Source organism: Orycteropus afer, unplaced genomic scaffold (genome assembly GCF_000298275.1).
Source record: "Orycteropus afer afer isolate SDZICR_OR568_19922 unplaced genomic scaffold, OryAfe1.0 scaffold00005, whole genome shotgun sequence".
Taxonomy (NCBI): Eukaryota; Metazoa; Chordata; class Mammalia; order Tubulidentata; family Orycteropodidae; genus Orycteropus; species Orycteropus afer.
The window spans coordinates 32,435,936-32,458,114 of record NW_006921592.1 but is presented as its reverse complement, the minus strand read 5'-3'; the positions used below and the strand labels follow the sequence as shown (position 1 = coordinate 32,458,114).

At 41.6% G+C, this 22,179-nt stretch overlaps 1 protein-coding gene across 1 annotated transcript in view; it reads left to right on the top strand.

Moving 5' to 3' along the window:
- Positions 1-22,179, top strand: part of SMARCA2 (SWI/SNF related, matrix associated, actin dependent regulator of chromatin, subfamily a, member 2) — a 239,576-nt gene that overhangs the window by 41,963 nt on the left and 175,434 nt on the right. Inside the window, exons 5-7 of the mRNA XM_042780710.1 lie at positions 9,878-10,004; positions 12,925-13,098; positions 16,414-16,587. Of these exons, the coding sequence (XP_042636644.1) occupies positions 9,878-10,004; positions 12,925-13,098; positions 16,414-16,587 (475 nt within the window). The remainder of the gene's footprint in view (positions 1-9,877; positions 10,005-12,924; positions 13,099-16,413; positions 16,588-22,179) is intronic.

Genomic DNA, 22,179 nt, shown 5'->3' with positions numbered 1-22,179 from the left:
GTATGGAGGGATGGACTCGGAAGAGGTAACTATGGGGAGGAAGTGGGAGGGGAGATGTTGCATTGTGGTAAACTGTGGTCAATGTCATGAGACAAAATATATGTGAACTGATGTATGGAAAGTGAATTTGTTCTGTAAATCTTCACCCAAATCACAATATATATATATATATAAAAAAAGCCTATCCTGGAATTTATATCGATTTAAGAAAGTGGGCATCTCATACTTAGATTATGGGATGCATTTACTTGTTTGTTAGTTTGTTTCCTTAAATAAGGACCAGGAGGCGATCAGACATTGAGGGTGTTATGTTGGTCTGACCCTCAGGTTAGTTACACATCTCGTGATACTTCGGTATCTTGGTATGTATTTGTGTTGTCGAGATTCTGCTTTACAGTACATAGAGAAATGCTCAAATGTGTCTTGGATGAATTCATGTAGTTTATTGCAGGGTGGCCAAGGCACCAAACACAGGTAAGGTCTCAAGACATTCCTGGAGAATCAGGGTTAGCCCATTAATTAAAATCCACCACTTCAGCCTTCAGATGTTAACCTTTAACAAGTGGTCTCGAGAGAAAGCCTTGTCCAGTAGGTGATATTTGGCAGAGGTCACTTGTTGCTGTGGTCTAAGATGGGGTGGCAAAAGGCAGTGTCTCTCACAGAGCCTCTGTCTGGCAGTCTCAGTCTTTGGAGATGGTCAGAGACTCACCTGGCAGAGAGTTTCTGTCTTGCCATGCCTTGTTGGAAGAGCAAAAGCTCAGAGTTTTTATGTAGTATCGTCCCTCTGGTCTTGCAGAATAAGGATCTCATTGATGGTGTCCATTCATATTGCATCAGGGTAACTCACGTAATAGGTTCATAATCAGGGGGCACATTTGGGGTATCTTAACATAGATTTACTAAGGGCTGTATCACACTATATCACAAGGTAGTGGCTTACAAGATTAGAAATTTTTTATGCCAGAGAAGTTATTTGTTAGTTTTAGGTTGTTTATAGTATAGCCTAAATGTTCAAGTGACATATTACATGTGTTACTCACTATATGTGATTTGGGATCCCTGTATTATAAGCTGACATCACAATATTCTTTGCTTTTATTTATGCACTTTGTGTTTCTAGTTCAGTCTGGCCTTATGGATAAGCCCTACATAAGTGTCTTTATGTGGATTTCTGATTTAACCTTGTACTGCAGAAACGTCATTTTCACCTGATTTGGCTCATTATCTAAGTCGAGTTGGCAAATTCTTTTTGTAAAAGGTCAGATAGTAAATATTGTAGGCTTGTGGGCCACACAGTCTCTCTTGCAGCTGCTCAGCTCTGCTGTTGAAGCTGAAACCTGCCACAGATGATAAGAAGCTGACTGTGTTCCAGTAAAACTTTATTTGCAAAATAGGCTACAGGCAGGATTTGGCTTGTGGCCAGCATGTGGCTGACCCCTGATGTAGATGGTTTATGTCTGTCTGCAAAGGCAGTGAAGTAAGTGTCGAGTTAAGATAAAATAACACGAAGAGCCTGGATTCTGGAGTCTAACAGAAAGCATGCTCTGCCACTTACTAGCTGTGTTATCTTGACTCACTTTCTTCATATATAAAAAGAAGGCTCTTATAGGACCTCTCACAGGGTTGTTGTAAATTGAATGTAAAAACAAGCCAACCCCCCCCCCCCACACACACACACTATTCTGACTCATAGTAACTCTTTAGAACAGAATAGAACTGCCCCATGGGCTTCCCAAGGCTGTACATCTTTAGGAAGCAGACTGCCTCATCTTTTTCCCACAAAACAGCTGATAGGTTTGAACCACTGACCTTTCAGTTAGCAGCCAAATTCTTTAACCACTATGCCATCAGAGCTCCTGAAAATGAACACAAGTGTTCAGTAACTATTAGCTATTATCTCCCAAATATGTTTTAATTTAAAAGAAAATCTATTTAAGAATTACAGAGAATGTTAGTGAATAGTGGCTGAGCTTGCTTTAAAAGCATTGTGTTGATCTTTATTGAGAAGGAGGACACTGACTTGTGTTAAGATGCAAACACCGAGTTACCAGCTTTGAGAGCTGTGCAGAGAGGAAGCACATCTAAGTAGGGATTTGATGTGTTTGACTTTTTTGGATGAAGAATATGACATTACTCTCATTAATATTACTAACCATCAATTAAGAGCCTCTCTGTTGCTGTTGCCAGCATTTGTGCACCCCTAGAGAGGTAGATACACATCATCAGTGAGTATTTCAATGTTGACAGGAGACTTTGTTGGTGAATAATCGCCGTGTGTCATAATGTTGAGTACAGGACTCACGCAGAGCAAAAAAAAAAAAAAAAACAGCGCAGTATGCAGATGCAGTACTTTATGTTGCTATTAAATAAAAAAGTTGAAAGTATTGAAAAAAGACAGCAGTGGGGTCGAGAAGTATCTCTTAGTTACTCTAAAATCCTGACTCCCTAAGGCTAACATCATTTTTCCCTGCGCTGCAGTTATTTGTGTTGTCAGTATCTTTGTTAAATAATGCAAGCTTCCCTCATCCCTCATAAGGTAGACCATTTTATAACTAGAAATTTTATGTAACATGCCTGGACTTTTTTCTCCTTACTTAGCCTGTGGGTTTTTTTTTTTTTTTTAACTGATTTATTTTGTTGACTTCTAAATTTCCTTTATCTTTTTCTGCCAGAAACGCTCATTGCAGGCCTTTCTTAATATGAACTCAGTTTGGCATCTTTTTTGGGAAGTCATTCTAATGAATGGGTTCCAAATATACAGTATTCCATGATACAATTTATTCCAGTCTGTAAGAACTTGGCCTTCCATTCCTGCATTAATGAAGTGCATATCTAAATATATGAGGGCAGTGGTAGTTCAGTGGTGGAGTTCTTGCCTTCCATGTGGGAGACCCGAGTTTGCTTCCTGCCCAAGGCACCTTGTGCAAAACCACCACTCGTCTGTCATTGGGGGCTTGGGTGTTGCTATGGTACTGAACAGGTTTCAGTGGAGCTTCTAGATTAAGGTGGACTAGAAGGACAGGCCTGGTGATTGGGGATCTACTTCCAAAAATGAGGCAGTGAAAGCTCTGTGGATCACAGTGGTCTGATCCCATTGTGCTTGGGGTCACCATGCATCTGGGCTGGCTTGACAGCTAATAATATATCAGTATTTTAAAAATGATAAGCATTGCAGGATATGATGAGATGGCTATTCTTATTCTTATCACTTGGTATATTTCTCCTCTTTTATCAAGCTGCTTGGCTTCTGGATTGAGGCAGCTGGACAACCTGGGTCCACAAAGCTAAGGGGTCCTTTGGCTTGAAATATTCCCCAGGCATCTCTAGAAGTAGCAGAGGTTTGTAGTAGCAGCATCACAGGGGTGTCTGTTACCTTCATTAATTGTATAGTAGTAACTGGTTTCTGCCTGCAGAGAAATTGTTCAGCTGCAGAGATTAGTTGAGTTTATTCCTTCAGACAGGTTAGCTGAAGTCCCTTAAGCAGTTGTAAAACTGCTAAGAAACTCTTGTCCTTCTGGCCGTCTGTGTTGGAATGACTTACATCTCTTTAGTTCTGCTATTTGGGAGGGTCTGGTAGCATAGTGCCTAAGGCACTTGACTGCTCACCAGAAGGCTGGCGGTTCAAACCCACCAGCCACTCCTCGGAAGGAAGGTTGGGCAATCCTACTTCCGTAGTGATACTGCCTCGGAAACCCAAGGAGGGGTCGCTATGAGTCGGGGCCGACTCGACGGCAAACAACAACAACAACAACAAGTGTATCTTTATCATCTGATGGTGGATTTGAGCACGGTCTTAAAAGAAACCTCCTTGACAATTTGATAAACTTAGTTTTAGCAAAAATCGCCCGTCAGAAATTCTTTGACAGACGTTAATGTTTTGGTCGTTATCATGCCATTTACCTTGTCTACAAAAATTGGAAGAAAATGGTCAGAATCTTAATTTTTTAAACTTTAAGCTACTTGGCTGCTTTTTCTTGTTTGTCATAAAATCAGAATTTTGACAAATTGGCCTTCTTTACCCAGTGGTAGCATAAATAAGTTTCTGCATATGAACACTTTGCCTCAGATATGTATAAGTTCTCCTATTAAACTTTTTTTTCCCTATTTCATTGGATCCATTCTATCTGACCATCTTTCTTTTATGATGGAACTTTATTGCTTCCCTCTGTGGTAAATGCCAGAGACACATGGTTCCATATGCTTTTTATTTGTTTATTGTTGGCACGCTCACCTTCCTTCTTTGCTATACAGCCTCTCCTCATTTACCCACCTAGTTAGCTTCTAAAGACCAGGTCATTATGTGCAAGTAGAGGATGACCACATCAGATCACGTAATGGAAGATGGCTACATCATTATGTAACTGCCAAATTCCCTCATTACATAACTGCCAAATCACTGAGAATCATGGCCCAGTAAAGCTGACACAAGACGTTAACCATCACAGTCAAGGTTACTGTTGCCTCACACCTCGGTGCTCATTACTGCCAGACATACGTTCTTAGTGTGCACATCAGATAGTATATTTTTAACTATTGTCTTAAATGTGAAACGTGAGATAATGAGATCATTGATAAGTGAGGAATAGGTGTACGTAACTTCAGTTTCTTTCACTTACAATTAAATGTTCACTGGCAAGTACTTACTGGAATTGACATATTGGCATATAAACTAACTCCACAAACATGTGCATGGAAGATGTATTTCATATACAAAGGAGTTTACTTGGAATGAACAGTTTTGAATGATGCCTGTCGTCTTTGGTATGAAATTGGAAATTAGTATGAAAACATACATCCTCCTTGTTTGAGGAAGCACGTAGAAGCTGCTTCCCTGGGATTTTTGTTCTGCTTTGGCCTACGTCCCAACCCTGAACATTCCTTCTCAGAAATTACAGTTAGAAATAGCCTCTCTCTCTCTCTTTCTCTCTCTCTCTCTGTCCCTCTTTCTAAAGTGTCGCCCAGCTCCTTGAAGGAACAAAATATACCAGTGTCATTTTCTGTTCAAATAACTCTCCTATAGGAATCATAAACTTCTCCTCTGGACCTGAACAAATATCTGTTGCTTTTAATGGAGCTCTCATTCTTGCCAGAACAGTAACCCTTCTTGATTTACTGTTCAATCTGAATGAAAAACCCGAGTGACCTAATTCTGCTTCAATTTTCTGCCCTCATGGGGAGGACACTAAATGAGTCCCCTGCAGTTAGGCAGGATTACCTCGCCTCCTCGTTTCGGGAAGTTGAGAGTCCTGAATGTCTTTACCGGACTGCCTGCTGAATCCCACTGATGGGAGACGAGATTGCTGGGAGAGGAGCATTATTTACAATGAAGATTCCTATTAACATCAACAGCAGCCACAACAGAAAGACAGAATTATCTGTGTCAAAGAAACCCCTCCCATATCTTCTGTGCCCACCCTCCCATGTGATGAGTCAAATGCATGTAATTTCACTATGGAATCCACCTTCCTTCTTCTGCTGTAGGTTGTACCTTACACTCTTTGCCTTCTTGCATTAAAGAGATTCTTTTGTGCTGGAGAATCTGAGATTCATTGACAAATCACTATGCTTTTTTGGAGAAGCACTCATTGGGGAATAGCTTTAGTCTCCAGCTCCCCATGCACCACAGTGTCATTCTCACATCCCCCTCTGCTCAGCCCCCATCTACCCCAACTCCCCAGTCACCCATCTCCCTACCTCCATCAATTCCCCATTTGCCCCAACTTACCACCTCCCCCATCTTCCCACCTACCCCACCTCCTCAATCTCCCAGTTCCCTATGTCCCCTAACTCCTCAATTTCCCACCTCCCTACCTACCCCATCTCCCACCTGCCAACTCTGCACCCTCCCAGTTCAGTGTGATCTAATCTGTATGGTGTCAGCCTGGTTGCCCTGCTGGTGACTTATTTAGTTGTAGTTTTTCATAGTTATTTGGAAGTCTAAGAGGAAAGCAGCTATTCTTCGAATTTAGTACCTGACTTTGTCAAAGAGAGTAAACCAGAATGCCAGAGGACAGTCTGAGTGCTAGGATCTTTACACAAGAAAAGTCTGTCATCAGAGTAGAACCAAGGAAGTAGGATAACCAAACCATTGGCTGTCATCAAATCCCACTATAATATTTAATTTTCCTTTCATATGGCCATAACCTTACAAAAGTAAAACTGTTTCAGTTTTGTTTTTTCTCCTTGATGATTATATATTTGAAAAAAAAAAAATCCATGATGGATTTTTCTCTTAATATTCTAATTGTCAACTTGCATCATCTCTTTCTGTACTTAGCTTTAGTTATGTAGCTATTTAAGAAATTGATGGGTCAAGGAAGTAGGTATCTCTTTCCTATGGTTAAAAAAAAAAATGCCACAGTGGTAATTCCACGATTATGAGGAATGTGGAAGAAAGTAGGGAGAGTTTGAACAATTTTACCAGAAGAGTGAAAGGATAAAAGTTTCTTAATATTGTTAGAACTAACAGACTTGATGCTACACGATAGTAATACTCATAATAACACATTCTGATAACAAATTATTCAGGAACTCAGAATCAGGAACATGTATTATCAAACACAACAGGAATCTGTCATAAATATTGTTATTTAGTAAGTAAAAATGTCAGCATTTCCCTTCACTACTACTTTTTCTTTTTAATAAAATGATATTTTACTTTCTTCCCAAAGCAGACAAGTGTAAGTTTGGATAAGTACTCATTTTGATGTTGGACTACGTAATATTTTACAGCATCTAAGTCACAGAAGGCTTTAATTTTTAATATTAATATATAGCATCCTGCAAGCTGACCATACAGTGTCCCCTTGTTCTGGTTTAAAATCAGGAAGGGTGTACATCAAGGTAGTATCCTTTCACTTTCACACTTACTCAGTCTGTATGCTGAGCAAATAAAACGAGATGCTGGACTATGTGAAGAAAAACATGGTATGAGGATTGGAGGAAGACTCATTAACAACCTGCAATATGCAGGCGACACAACCTTGCTTGCTGAAAGTGAGGAGGACTTGAAGCACTTACTGGTGAAGATCAAAGACTGCAGCCTTCTGTATAAGTTATACTTCAACATAAAGAAAACAAAAATCTTCACATCTGAACCAATAAGCAACATCAGGATAAATGGAGAAAAAATTGAAGTTGTCAGGGATTTCATTTTATTTGGATCCACAATCAACACCTATTAAAGCAGTAGTCAAGAAATCAGATATTGTATTGCACTGGGCAAATCTGTCACAAAAGACCTCTTTAAAGTGTTATGGAAAAAAGATCTTGCTTTGAAGACTAAAGTGCACCTAACACAAGCCTTGGTATTTTCAGTTGCCTCATATGCATGTGAAAGCTGAGAATGAATAAGGAAGACCAAAGAAGAGTTGATGCCTTTGAATTGTTGTATTGGTGAAGAATACTGAAAATACCATGGACTGCCAGAAGAATGAACAACTCTGTCCTGGAAAAAGTGCAGTCGGAATGCTCCTTGGAGGTGAGAATGGCAGACTTTGTCTCACCTACTTTGGTCATGTTGTCAGAAGCACATTCCCTGGAGAAAGATATCATGCTTTGTAAAGGAGAGGGTCAGTGAAAAAGTAGAAGACTGTCAACAAGATGGAGTGGCCCTGCAGCAATGGGTTTAAGCATAGCAAGGATTATAAGAATAGCACAGGACTGGGCAGTGTTTCATTCTGTTGTACATAGGGTTGCTGTGAGTTGGAGCTGACCTGACAGCACCTAACAAGAAGCTGACAGAACGATAATGTTAATTTTTGGCAGAATCCTCAATGATTAACTTTATAGTTCAGGTCCAGGAAAGTTCTCAATTGGAAAGTATATTTTAATTACCTATACTATCATTAGGTCCCTGCTGTGTGATATAAATGCTTTATACTTTACTGAAAGGTTGACAGTTCAAGCTCCCCCAGTGGTACCACAGAAGAAAGACCTGGCAAACTGCTTCCATAAATAGTACAGCCATTGAAAACCCCATGGAGCTGAGTTCTTCTCTTTAACCCATGGTGTTGTTGTGAGTTGGAATAATACTGATGTCAGTGGGTTCAGAGATCAGTGCAGTGGTTTTGATATCAAGCACACCAGGGTCCCAATCTTGGCTCCCTCCTAGGTCTGTGATGTCTTTATGTTTCTTAATATTTCCAAGCATCAGTTTTCTCATCAGTAAAATGAACTATGAATAGCATGTACTTTGTAGGGGTGGGTCCGTGTGTGTGTGTGTGTGTGTGTGTGTGTGTGTGAGGAAAGAGAGATAATGAAATTGAGGAGCAATGGTGGTGTAGCGCCTAAAGCATTTGACTGCTAACCAGAAGGCTGGCAGTTCAAACCCACCAGCCATTCCTCAGAAGGAAGGTTGGGCAATCTACTTCTGTAGAGATACTGCCTCAGAAACCCAAGGAGGGGTCACTGTGAGTCGGATTAGACTTGATGGCAGTGAGTTGTTTTTTTTTAAATGCACTTTACTTAGGATAGTTAATGGCCATTGATTTCAGAATATTACTGTTTTATCATAATTCTTCATTTGTTGAAAAATATCCCAAGATACTTGTGCCCCAAATTTGAGGGAAGGCATTTCTTAAAAAGAAAAAAGTTTTTTTTTTTTTTTAATTTTTATTGTGATTTGGGTAAAAGTTTACAGAGCAAATTCACTTAAAAGAAGAAAGTTTTAGATGGCATATAATTATTTTTAAGATTAAAATTTTATTAAGATCCAGGTGAACTCTGAAACCACAGCCAGAGGTGGGTTCGAACCACCAACTCTTTGGGTAAATGAATGAAGAAAATGCGGTGTCTTATTTTCTGTTCTGCCTTATTACTAGGAAGTACCTATAGTTATAGGCATTTCTGAGTGGTGCAAACAGTTAACGCGGTTGGCTATTAAACAGAAAGTTGGAGGTTGGAGCCCACGTAGAGAGAGGTGCCTCAGAAGAAGGGCCTGGCCACCTGCTTGAGAAAAGTCAGCCATTGAAACCCTGTGGGGCACACATCTCCTCTGACACACGGGGTCGCCATGAGTCAGAGTTGACTCTTCAGCAACTGGTTACCTACTTTTGATGGTTTCTGAGATGAAAATTCCTGGCAATCCTTTTGTAGAAACTCTTAGTTTTAAAATAAGATTAAACCTGGTTTTTAAAAATGCCTCACGTGCCTTTGCTTTTCACAAGCAAGCACTGCTCACAGAAAGTGGCTTTGGTTGGCACGTTGTCTTGGGCTGACTGATCTCTGTGGTCTCAGCACCTAAACCTGCTCTTGCCCACTCTGCCCCAAGGATTGTCATCATCTGTGTCTTGGCAGCAGGACAGTTGGCCTTGTTCCCTAGGACACAACTAGAAGTCAGAAGGGAAACTCTTTTCTCAGCTCTGGTTTGCTGGGAGTTTGGGAAAAGGTTAGATTTTCCTCTCCCGAATTTTCCCTGTCTGTCCAGAGCAAGCATCAGCATTTACCTTGCCTCATTCCAGAGTGTTATTGTGGGATGCTGTCGAGTCGGTTATGACTCATAGCAACCCCATGAGTGACAGAATAGAACTGTCCATTGGGTTTTCCAGACTATAATCTGTATGGTAGCAGATTACTAGGTCTTTCTGTAGCAGAGCCGTTGAGTTCAAACTGCTGACCTCCAGGTTAGCAGCTGAGTGCTAAACACTGAGGTTACTGGATGCTTGGAGTGTTGAGTAGCATACAGCATCTGTGTAGATGCAACATTAATGTTTCTCTGCTGGACATCAGACACTCTAGTTGGGAGTCAGACATTGACCGTCAGTATTGGGAATATGTTTTGTCATGAATTTAAACCTAAGGTGGTTGTTTATCATTTAAAACTGAATTGCAGTGTGTGTCTCCACCCCCTGCTCACCCATTTTATTATCTCGCTTAGGCTCCAGGCCCGCATAGCTCACAGGATACAAGAGCTGGAAAACCTGCCTGGCTCTCTGCCACCAGATTTACGGACCAAAGCAACCGTGGAACTGAAGGCGCTCCGGTTACTCAATTTCCAGCGTCAGGTAATTCCTTCTCCCCAGCAAATCTGAGACATGGGAAATACATGTAATTGTTCATCAAGTGTGATCTGGCAGGTTCCTTACATCTTTCAGGATAGTTATAAAAATACAAACTTAGGAAAATGGTGTCTCTTTTGAGCCCAGTAACACACAACTAAAACTGATGAAGATGAACTGCTCATGACTCTGTTTTTCTCTTCTATCTGAAGCATTTTTCCTCTCTTCTGTGGAGCCCTGGTGGCTCAATGGTTGGCGGTTCGAACCCACCCAAGGGCTCCATGGGCGAAAGATCTGGTGATACCCTGTAAAGATGACAGTCTAGAAAGTCCTGTGGGAGGTTGGGAGTCGAAATTGACTCAATGGCACCTAACAATAACAACATCGTTTACAAAGCCACAGTTATGGCATTCATTGCTGTCACTGAAACCTGGAAAACAAATGGGATAGCTCATTTGATGAGATGAACAAGATGGTAGTAGACCAGAATGTATAAGTAAAGTATTAGCCATGACTATGAAAAACATCCTAACAAAATGTGATAGCTACTCTGAAATGAATAGAGCATTTGATACCAGCAGAAGCACCTGTTGACACATGAAAACCCACTTCCATTGAGTCAATTCTGACTCATAGTGACCCTGTAGGCCAGAATTTGAACTGCCACAAAGGGTTCCCTGGGTTGTAAATCCTTATGGAAGCATCTGCCTCATCTTTCTCCCATGGAGCAGCTGATGGGTTTGAACTGCCAACTTTTTGGTTAGCTGCCAAATGCTTTAACCATTGCACCACTAGGGCTCCACATACTTCAGTGAAATATAGGTGGTTCTTACTAGGGTTCTTTGTGGTGGTGGTAGTGGTTGTTAGGTGCCATTGAGGTAATTCAAACTCGTGGAGAACGTATGTGTGCAGAATAGAACTGCTGCATAGGGTTTTCAAGGTTGTGACCTTTGGGAAGCAAATAGCCAGGCCTGTCTTCTGAGGCACCCTCTGGATGGGTTCAAACTGCCAGCCTTTCAGTTCATAGTTGAGTGTTCAACTGTTTGCACCACCCAGGGATTCCCATGGTTCTTAGTATTCACTGACTAAATAAATGGTTAATTGAGCAGTTACTAATCAAAAGTTGTGGCTCGAGTCCACCCAGAGGTTCATCAGAAGAAACGCCTGGTGATCTACTTCCTAAAAAATCAGCCATTGACAACACCATGGAGAGCAGTTCTACAATGGCACCCATGGGGTCACCACGAGGCAGGATTGACTCGGTGGCAACTGTTGTTGTTTTTTTTAAGTATGAATAAACGTTACTATAGTAATATATTTTTATGGTGCCTTCTGGTTTCTAAATCAGTAGGAGACTAGTAGAGTGAAGGTAGAGCTCATTTCACTTTGGGTGAAATGAAGGAGCCTGTGGGTCCTGAAGGAGCTGGTCTCCTATCCCATAGCCTGCCTCAACTCCCTAAGCCCACCAGGATAGGAGCATTCATTGTCAGTCAGATAGGTTTGTCCTGTGAAGGTCCCAGGGCGTGCAAAATGAATTATTAATGTATGAAAGTTGTCTGGAAGTATTGAATTGCATGACTTGGCCTGTTGGTAGGATGTGACAGAAATCACAAGGCTGCTGACTGTGGGGCAGACGGTCCGTACTGGGGATAACTGCACAAGAGAGCACTAGGGCTGGCTTGGTGTTACTTGGTGTCAGGTTCGGGAGAGCAGATTTAAGATGCAATAGAAAAAAGAAAAACTCTCTGAGTTCTGTTTCCTTCTTTCTCATAGGTGACTTATAATATGCATAATAAAATAGTACAAGTAATATTATATTAAGTAATACCATAAAGTGTTTGGTAACATTTTGTTAAGAATTAAGTATCTACCAAATACACTTTTAGGAATAAGGTGATGTTGAAATTAGCTTCATTGTGCTGGATTCTTACTGGTCTCTGATTGTTGTTTGATATTATTGAAAAATCTGTTATCTATGAAGTTTCCCAACTATGTTAATTGTAATTGATGCTGATTTTAGATTCAGTTGAATAAATATTATAATATGTATTCCCAGTTTCCTGCCTTACTTCCTACCTACCATGTCCTAAAATATTGATAAAATTATTATATTTATGATACAATAAAATAAGTCCATGACATAAGGTCAAATTTAAATGTTTTTCGAAGGGATATCACTGTTAGGAATGGAAGGGTGCCAGACCAGTATCCCCCATCCTTCCCACAAGGCCCTGATTTAATGTTGTTTGAGTACCTGCTGCTACCATGCAACGTGAGCAGAAAGTAATTCTTTTCTTCTTTTGCAGAGAATCATTAAAGCTAATCCTTAAACACAAAGAGAATGTTGGTATGGTTTTCAAAATGAAGCACAAATTTTAAAAGCCTATTATCTCATTAATATCATTAGGATAATTAAATAGAATGAATGAATTTATTCAAAAGCCAGGGCAACATTTACTTCTCTTTTACTGTTACAGTACTGTAATTGGTTCTATCCGACTTAGTTGGGAAGAAAGCTTATACCATCTTTGAAAATACTGCATCCATTTAGCATGGTTTAGTTCCATCATAGGATTAAAGGCCAACAGTGATTGAAATAAAAAGGCCCTGGGTGGTGTAATGGTTAAGCACTCAGCTAGTAACCGAAAGGTTGGTAGTTGGAGTCCATCCAGAGGTGTCTTGCCAGAAAGGTCTAGTGTCGTACTTTTGAAAAATCCGCCATTGAAAACCTGTGGAGCACTATTCTTCTCTGATGTACATGGGGTGCTGTGAGTCAGAATCGACTAGACGGTGGTTGGTTTTTTGTTTTTTTCTTTTGGTGATAAATGTGTGGCAAGTCCCCATTCTGTTCCTTTGAACGGAAGTGAGAGGAGGTCAGGGTTCAGGAATCATGAGGAGATGCTAACTGCTTATTACCTCTCCACAGCTGAGGCAGGAGGTGGTGGCCTGCATGCGTCGGGACACAACTCTCGAGACGGCCCTCAACTCCAAGGCATACAAACGGAGCAAGCGCCAGACACTGAGGGAAGCGCGCATGACGGAGAAGCTGGAGAAGCAGCAGAAGATTGAGCAGGAGAGGAAACGACGGCAGAAGCACCAGGTACAGATTCGCTTCCAGAGCACCACAGGAAAGCCAGTGCCAAGATAAAGCCAGGCACATGCACCTTTTGGTTTCCCGGTGCCTATAAAGGTTATGTTGACACTCTGACGTCACCTGTCTGTGAAGTGTGCAGTAGCCTGATGAAAAAGCTTGAAATATTGTGAGAATGAGCCAAATGGGAAATGGAGACATGAAGTGAGCATATGCTATTGGAAAAATGGCACTGATAGGTGTAGGGTTGCCACAAAATTTCAGTTTGTGAAAAATGCAGAATCTGTGACGCGCAGTAAAGTGAGGTTCAACCAAACAAGGTATGCCTGTACTAGGGTTTGTGTGTCCTGAGTTTGCTCTGACAAGTGGGCACACCCAGGGTGGCAAAAACCACTGGCATTTATTCTCTCACAGTTCAGGAGGTACCAGCTTAGAATCAAGGTGTCAGTGGGGTTGGCTTCTCTCAGAGGCTCTTGGAAAAATCCCCATCCTCTGTCCCAGCTTCTGGTGGCTGGTTGCTGGTAGTCCTTAGTGTTCTTGGACTTATGGACACATCACCCCAATCTCTGCCCTCATCTTCTTACAACTTGCTCTGTGTGTCTGTGTATCTCCACATCTCCTTCTCCTATCTCTTATAAAGACAAAAGTCATTGGGCTGAGGGCCCACCCCGATCCAGCATAATTTCCTTGGAGATCTTTAACTGATGATATCTGTAGATCTTATTTCCAAATAAGAACCTGTTCTGAGATTCCAGGTGGACTTGAAGTTTGGGGAATACTGTTCATCCCACTTAGGAGCCCTGGTGGCACTGTGGTTAAGTGCTCAGTCACCAACCACAAGGTCAGTGGTTCAAACCCACCCATCAGTTCAGTAGGAGAAAGATCTGGCAATCTGCTCCTGTAAAGTTTACAGCCAAAAAACCCTAATAGGACAGTTCTACCTCTGTCATGTTGGGGTCGTGATAAGTCGGAATCAACTCTCCAGCACCTGACAACAACCACAGTGTTGACCCTTTAGTGAATTAACTGTTGTCCTTGTTATGCTTTCTAGTAGTCACTTATTAAGAAAAGTTAGTATAATGATACCTTTTGTCATTAGTGTCATCTTGATAAAGATGTCCTGTTAAGTAGTTGGATAAAGTCAGAACTACTGAAAATGTATCGCTCCGGGTGATGGTGAAATCACAGAATGGAAAGGTTCTTTGGAGGTAATGTAGGCCAACTGCATTTTCTAGATGAGGAACCTTAGGCTGAGACAGGTACATGAATGATCTTCCAAGGTTATACAAGGTCAGTAGTAGCAGGATGGAGTTTAGGCCCGGCTTTCTTGAATCCCAGTCAGGTGTCATGCTCGTGATCCCATGGGAAGCTGCGGACTACAGTAGACACACGTTTGTCCCCTGGAGCATAGCACCTGGGAGAGGAAACTTAGGAGAGGGAAGGAGGAGCAAAAAGTTATTGTTGTTATAAAAAGTACAAATATAGTATCCTGGGCTCTTTAAAGAGCACAGTCTAAGATTTCATTGGGGCAAATGTTAAAAACATTCCTTTCTAAGAGTATGGAATTCTTTAAAATGATTTGAGTGAAAGCTTATAGACCAAGTTAATTTTTCATTCAACAGTTTATATGCATTTTTTTTTGTAACATTGGTTGCGATCCCATTAATGTAACAGCACTCTTCCTGCTTCCTCCCTGAGTTCCTTGTTTCTATCCTTTCTTCTTTCTTGCCTTCTGAGCTTTGTGTTTGGGCAGATGCTGCCCTTTTGGTCTTGTAGGTTGATTTCTCTGAGGAGGATGGGCTTTGCAGGTGTTGGTGTTCACTCTCCAGGCCTGTCTGTTGTTTGGCTGAGAGGTAATCCTTGGGAGTGGGTTCAGTCCAGGTTTGAGAGGTGCCTAAGAGCCATAGTCTTGGGGATTCCCTCAGTTTCTGTCAGAGTAGTAAGTTGGGTTTTTTTTTTTTTTTTTTATGATTTTGACTTTTGTTCCACATTTCTCCCACCCTATCCAAGACGTTCTATTGTGAACCATTTCAGAGTGGTCAGTGGTGGTAGCCAGGTACCATCTAGTTCTTCTGGTCTCAGGAAGTAGTGTAGGCTGAAGTTCACGTAGTCCACAGGTCCTTTGCACTAATAGTTCCCTTGAATCTTTGATTTTCTTTACTCTTCTTTGCTCTAGATGGGGAGAGACCCATGGTTTGCATCTTATATGGCCACTTACAAGCTTTTAAGACCCTAGTTGACACTCACCCAATAGGATGTGGAACATTGTCTTTGTGGATGATGTTATGTCAGTTGACCTAGATGTCCCTGGAGACTATAGTCCTAAGCCTCTAAGCCCTGTGACACATTCTATCAAGGTGTGTGGTTATGGCTCAGAAGTTTTCATAACTTTGCTGCCTGTATGCTCTACTGTATTCATGGATGTATTTGCGGTACATAAAAACCCGTCTGTAGAAATACCCTCTGCTACACCTATAGATGCTCATGAATGTAGTCCTGATATAGGATTCGATTTTGTGTCATACCCTATAAATTTTATGTTTGTTTTCCTGTGCCTAATTTAGTGCCTAGCTTAGTTTAGCTTTGGAAAGATGTAGGATTTTACTTTAACTGGGGTATGTGTTTCTCTACTTTTATTTAAAAATCAATGCAAATTACATGTGAAAAGTTTAGCTTTGTAGAAACTTACCTTGAGTCATAGTGGAATTCCCTAAGGGTATGAGTCTGGGTGGTTCAAACAGTTGATGCATTTGGCTGCTAACCAGAAGGTCAGCTAACCAAAAGGTCCAGGTCCACCCAGAGTGCCTCAGAAGAAAGGTCTGGCAGTCTATTTGTGAAAAATCAGCCACAGAAAACCCTGTGGAGTAAGTTCTACTCTGACACGTGGGGGTACCATGAGTTGGCATTGACTTGACAGCAACTGGTTTAAATAAATAATTTTATTTAATGTTGCTTTTATAACATGATTCTCACTGGGCACACTTTCATCCTTCAGGCTCATTTTGGAATGATTTGCTGTAAGTTTTGTCAGTGCTTCTGTGTAGGTTTCTCTCCATCTTTTCATTTCTATGTGGCCATACCTTGAGGCTGAGGAGGCTTCTTCCTTAGTCTTGGAACAAAACAAACTTTGTGAGGTCGTCTTTCCCAGTGCCTCATGTTCCTCACCTCAGCTTCAGAGATGCACAGAGACCCGTCACAAAATAAGATTTGAGTTTTCCATGATTGTTAAACGCACACACGTTTCTGTTCTTGGACTGTGTTGCAGGCTCCTGGCACATTGGGGAAAGGAGTTTATTCTTTGTTTTCTCCTTTGAATCCTTTTAGGAATACCTGAACAGTATTTTGCAACATGCAAAAGACTTTAAGGAGTACCATCGATCTGTGGCCGGCAAGATCCAGAAGCTCTCGAAAGCTGTGGCAACTTGGCATGCCAACACTGAGAGGGAGCAGAAGAAAGAGACAGAGCGCATCGAAAAGGAGAGGATGCGGAGATTGATGGTAAGGGGCCTGGTGGCAGGAACAGGAGTGCACTCAGTTCACAGCTGTGTGGATTGTTGTTAGGTGCCATTGAGTCGGCTCTGACTCATAGCGACCCTGCACAACAGAACAAAACACTGCCTTGTCGTGCACCATCCTCGTAATCCTTGCTGTGCCTGAGCCCATTGTTGAAGCCACTGTGTCAATCCATCATATTGAGGGTCTTCCCCTTTATTGCTGACCCTCCACTTTACCAAGCATGGTATCCTTCTCCAAGGAGTGGTCCCTTCTGACAACATGACCAACATAGGTGATACCAAGTCTGGCCATTTTCATTTCCAAGGAGCATTCCGGCTGCACTTCTTCCAGGACAGATTTGTTTGCTCTTCTGGCAGTCCATGGTACTTTCAGTATTCTTTGCCAGTACCACAACTCAAAAGCATGAACTCTTCTTCAGTCTTTTTTATTCATGAAATATGGAATATGGATGTATTTGTAGAATATGGAATATTGGTCTTCCTTATTCATGGAATATGGAATATGGATTGAGAAGGTGAAATGTGGGGCAGTAAGAGAAGCAAGAGAAAGATGCAGCAGTCTGCTTCCATAAAAACGTATAGCCTTGGAAACTCTATGGTGCACTTCTACTCTATCCTGTAGGGTCACTATGAGTCAGAATGACTTGACAACAGTGTCAAGTTTTTGTTTTATTTTTTTAAGAGGAGAAGAGAGGACATTCGTTGTTCAGTGGTAGAATTCTAACCTTTCATGCAGGAGAGACCTGGGTTTGATTCCCAGCTAGCGCGTCTCATGTGCAACCACCATCCATCTGTCAGTTCCAGCTTCTCTGTTGCTGTGATACTGAACAGGTTACAGTGGCACTTCCAAACTAAGACAGACTAGGAAGACAGGCCTGGCGATCTACTTCCAAAAACCAGCCAGTGAAACCTCATCACAGAGGTCTGAGCCGCAGCCAGTCATGGGGATGGTGTGCAAGGCCTGGCAGCATTTAGTTCCTCGGTACTTGGTGTTGCAGTGAGTCGAGGGAGGGGCAGTTTGACAGCAGCTAACAACAAGAACAGAGGGAAAAAGTGAAAGCTGCCCATCAAACATACTAACATGTCCCTTTTTAACTTCAGGAAAGTGAACTAAAAACACTTTCTCTTTCTTAAAGAAAGCATGGCACAAATCAGTGGTGATACAACCAGCTGATATGTGTGGTACTTCCATGCCCTGGGATGGCATTGGTGTTCAGGGCATGGCTTCTCACATAAAGAAGGCACTGTAGTTTGCAGGAGTATGGTAACCAGGTGCAAAAACGACAAGGAGGCCACATGTTCTGACCTCCTCTAATCTCACAAGAGGAAGACAGCAGTAACCCAAGGCCTATTACTGCAAGGCCAAACATGCTGCCTCCCTCCAGCCCTTTCACCAACCGTTCCTCCCAAAGCACCCACCACCTCTCTCCTGGGTTCGATAATTCACTGCAGTGGCCACACAGAACTCAACAGATTACAGGGTTTATTAGGGAAGCACCAGTCTACAACTCAAATTCAGGAAGAACGCTCAGTCTCTCTCCCAGCCCACCGTCCCTCAGCCAAGAGTCTCTCACAGTCTCTTTCCGGGGTGCGTGTCTCTTGCGTCTCTTTCCCAGCAATGTGTGTCTCAGGAGCCCGTGTCTCTTTCAGCAGCAAGTCTTCCTCGACCAGCAGTCTGAAAGAGTTCCGCCTCCAGGAGGTCTCCTTTAGAGCCTGCAGGGTGGTCAAACTAGCCAATTATGGCATCAGAACTCTAAGCACCTGAGAGACAGTGGGCACCTCCCAGAACATTGTTTAGTGCCACTCCCAACAGAAATACTCCCGGTGGACACCTTCAGCAATCAGGAGCTCCTCAGTTGCTCATAGCAAATTCCACCTTGGAGTTTACAAAGACTTATGGGTAGAAAAGCCACACAAAGTAATTTACTATACCACACCAGGTCTGGAAGGAAGTGTGGAACTGGAATTCTTTTTGAAATATTGTCCCTTTGAGACTAATGTCACAAGTGGTAGTAAAGGAAATAACTCATTAAATTGTCTCTTTGAACTAAGAAGGTCTCCTTTCTTTACAATTTTTTTTTATTAGTTATTCAGAGAAGATTTAATGAACATTACCCTAATATTTTTAACACCTTTACTGAGGTCTTATTGTACAATACACTACATAGAAGGTCTTTTTTCTTGAAGTCTCTTGTTCTTGTCCTTTTTTTTTTTTTTTTGAAAGAACACATGACAGGAATTATTTGTTCTTTCATAGTGTAAAGTGGTTTTTAAGTTAATTTTTTTTTTTCCTCCTGTGCTAGCCATGCTATTGTCGAAGGTCATTCATGGATTGTGGCATTGGCACTGTGTTATTTTTGTTGTTTTTTTAACGGACAGGTAAACACAGAAGGGACCAGTTTATGTCACTGGCCTGAGCATTTGGTGTTATTGACCGTCATTCTTATAATTGGACCTCAGAGCATATAATGAATTTTAGAAAGGGGCATGTAATCTATAATAATAGGAGACCACACATTGTTTCTGGCACATAATGTCTGAGTGAAGATAAAGTCATTAGCCTTAGGCTATAATTATGTCCCTGGAAAATTCTAAGGGATGCTGTCTTCCTTGCTGATTTGCATTTTGTTTTCCTTAATGTTTCTGGATTCCAGAGAGTAGAAGCCATATTTTAAAAGGTTCTGTGCCCAGGTACTAAGGAGCTCTGGTGACACAGTGATTGAAGCATTCAGCTGCTTACCAGAAGATTGGCAGTTTGAACCCACCAAGCACTTTGTGGAGAATGATGACGCTGTCTGCTTCTGTAGAGATTTGCAGCCTTGAAAACCTACGGGGCAGTTCTGCTCTGTCCTATAAGGTTGCTGGGAGTCAAAATTGACTTGACAGCAGTGTGGTGGGTTGGGTTTGGTTGGGTTGGATTTGGTTGGATGCCCAGTTACTACTAAATTTTACCATTTTACCCTGCCTCCTTCTCTTTTTGGGAGGGAGGGGACTAGCCAAAAAAATTCCTAAATAGGTAGTTGTGACCACTTTCTAGTCATTTGAGCTGTAAGCAGGCACATTTGTCTGCTTCAACTGAAGTGAAACTGTATGAGAACTTAAGTAACAGGTTGGTTTGACACTAATGATTAGGCATTTGCAAATCATTAATTTTTGCAATTAAGTGATGGGATCCTCAGATAACAGAGAAACTGAAGTTTTTTTTTTATCACTCTCTCTTCAAATGAGATCAACCATAACCAAAAGCAATTAGAGTTATAATAGCATTTGAGGTTCATGCTCCTCCATGGCTAGACTGTGATGGAGCCACTGTCACTCCAGCACATTCTGTAGTGACACCCCAGGGACTGACAAGCTTGGGCTTCCTGTAACAGAATCTCTCCTTGAAGATCTTGCAACATGTTTGTTTGATCCTGGCGTCCCATGAGAAAATTATTTTGGGGTGTCCATTTATGGAGATATATATATATATAAGAGATTCCTCTTGAAATGGCCCAGAGTGCATCAGTGTTGTTATTCTGTAGAACCTTACCATGTTGCTTGGTGGGAGGTGGCAGTGGACATCATTCAGTCTGTTTTATTGCTGAGTAACAACCAGACTTCAGGTGCCAAATGATTCCAGTCACCAAAGTCCATGATTTAGTTCAAATCTGTAACAAAAATCCCCCAAAGCTGACCTTTTCCTGCAGCCAGTGTTTGCCTGGCAGAAAAGTTGTTTTTAAGTATTGGAACATTATTTGCTAAAAGCCCATTTGATTCTTTATCTTTAGGAATAGGAGTTTTGAGGTATTTAGGAATGACAGGACTTTATGTTGGGGAATTTCTGCCAGATAATCCAGTTTGTGCCTGGGATGGGAAGTTTAGGGACGATTAGTGCTGTATCAGGAATGACTGTGAGTTGATTTTAATTTTTTTAATATTTTATTTTGTTGTTGTTCTTGTTGAGAATTTATGCAACAGAACCTTACACCAATTCAACAGTTTCTCCATATACAATTTAGTGACACGGACTACATTCTTGAAGTTGTGCGACCATTTTTGCCCTCCTCTTCCAAGTTGTCCCTCCCCCATGAACATAAACTCACTGCCGCCTAAGCTTCCTATCCAATCTTTGGAGTTTCTGTTGTCAGTTTGATCCCATATAGATAGTTCTTAAAAGATCACAGTGCTCAAGGAAGACATTCCTTACTAGTTAAGCTGAACTCTTGTTTTGTTTGCAAAAGACTTCAGGGGATATTTTTGGTTTAAGGCTTAAAGATTATCTCAAGGCAATAGTTTTGAGGATTCGTCCAGCCTCCGTGGTTCCAGAACATCTGGATTCCATGTGGATTTGAAATTGTGGTCTGCATTTTTGACTATGAGTTGATTTTTTTGTTACTTGATGATGGTTATGTGAGGGTTCGTTTTATCATGCTTTTTTCTTTTGATTAAGTTTGAAATTACCCCAAATAAAAAGTTAAGAATCAGCTTCAGTTAGTGAATTGTCAAATTGTGACATTTTTTGTGTGCAATTAAAAATCAGACAAAAAAGAACATTGATGCAAAGTGGTCGATCACACTACATATCCCTTGGTGTTAGTCATCTGTGGCCATGTGGCCTACCTCTCCCTTTCTGATTGCTGTGGGACTTAAATTGTCCATCTTCCTGTGGGCCCTCGAGCCCCCATCTGTGTGTAATAGCTTTGCAGCCAACTACAGTCACCACCAGTCAAAGTGCACACATGTCCAGGAGAGGGTGGAGGGCAAAGTGGATTGTGTGTACACTTTTATGGGGCAGTGGTAATTCAGTGGTAGAATACATGCCTTCTGTGTGGGAGACTTGGCTTTAGTTCCTTGCCACTGTACCTCCCGCACAGCCACCACCCATCTGTCATGGGGGCTTGTGTGTTGCTATGATACTGAACAGGTTTCAGCAAAGCTTCCAGATGAAGACAGACTAGGAAGACAGATCTGGTGATCCACTTCCAGAAATCAGCCATGCAAAACCCTGTGGATCACAATGGTTCAGTCCACAACTGATCATGGGGATGGTTCAGGACTGGGCAGCATGTCATTCTATCATAGATGGGGTCACCCCCAGTTGGAGTTCCATTCCATGGCAGCTAACAGCAACCACAGACTTTTTTTTTTTTTTTTAATCTTTTTTTTGTTTGTTTGTTTAATTGTGATTTGGGTGAAAGTTTACAAAGCAAATTCACTTTCCATGCAGCAGCTCATATACACTTTGTCTCATGACATTGACTACAATTTACCCCAATGCAATAGCTCCCCTCCCACTTCCTCTCCATAGTTACCTCTTCCCTGTGTCCTTCCTTCCATGCACTCCTTTCCCCTGAGCTATGCACACACAGCCCTTCTAGTCTCTCATGATTGTTCTCTCTAAGGAGTGTATCTACCTAGTGTAAATGTTCACCTCATTTGCCTTTTGTTTGGCTGGAAGCCACAGGTGTGGGTTTAATTCCAGCCCTGATGGGCAGCTAGAGGCCATAGTCTCAGTGGTTCCATCAGGCTCTATCCTACCAGCAAACCTGCCCCCCCACTTTTTTTTTTAAAAATGATTTTAAGTTTTGTTCCA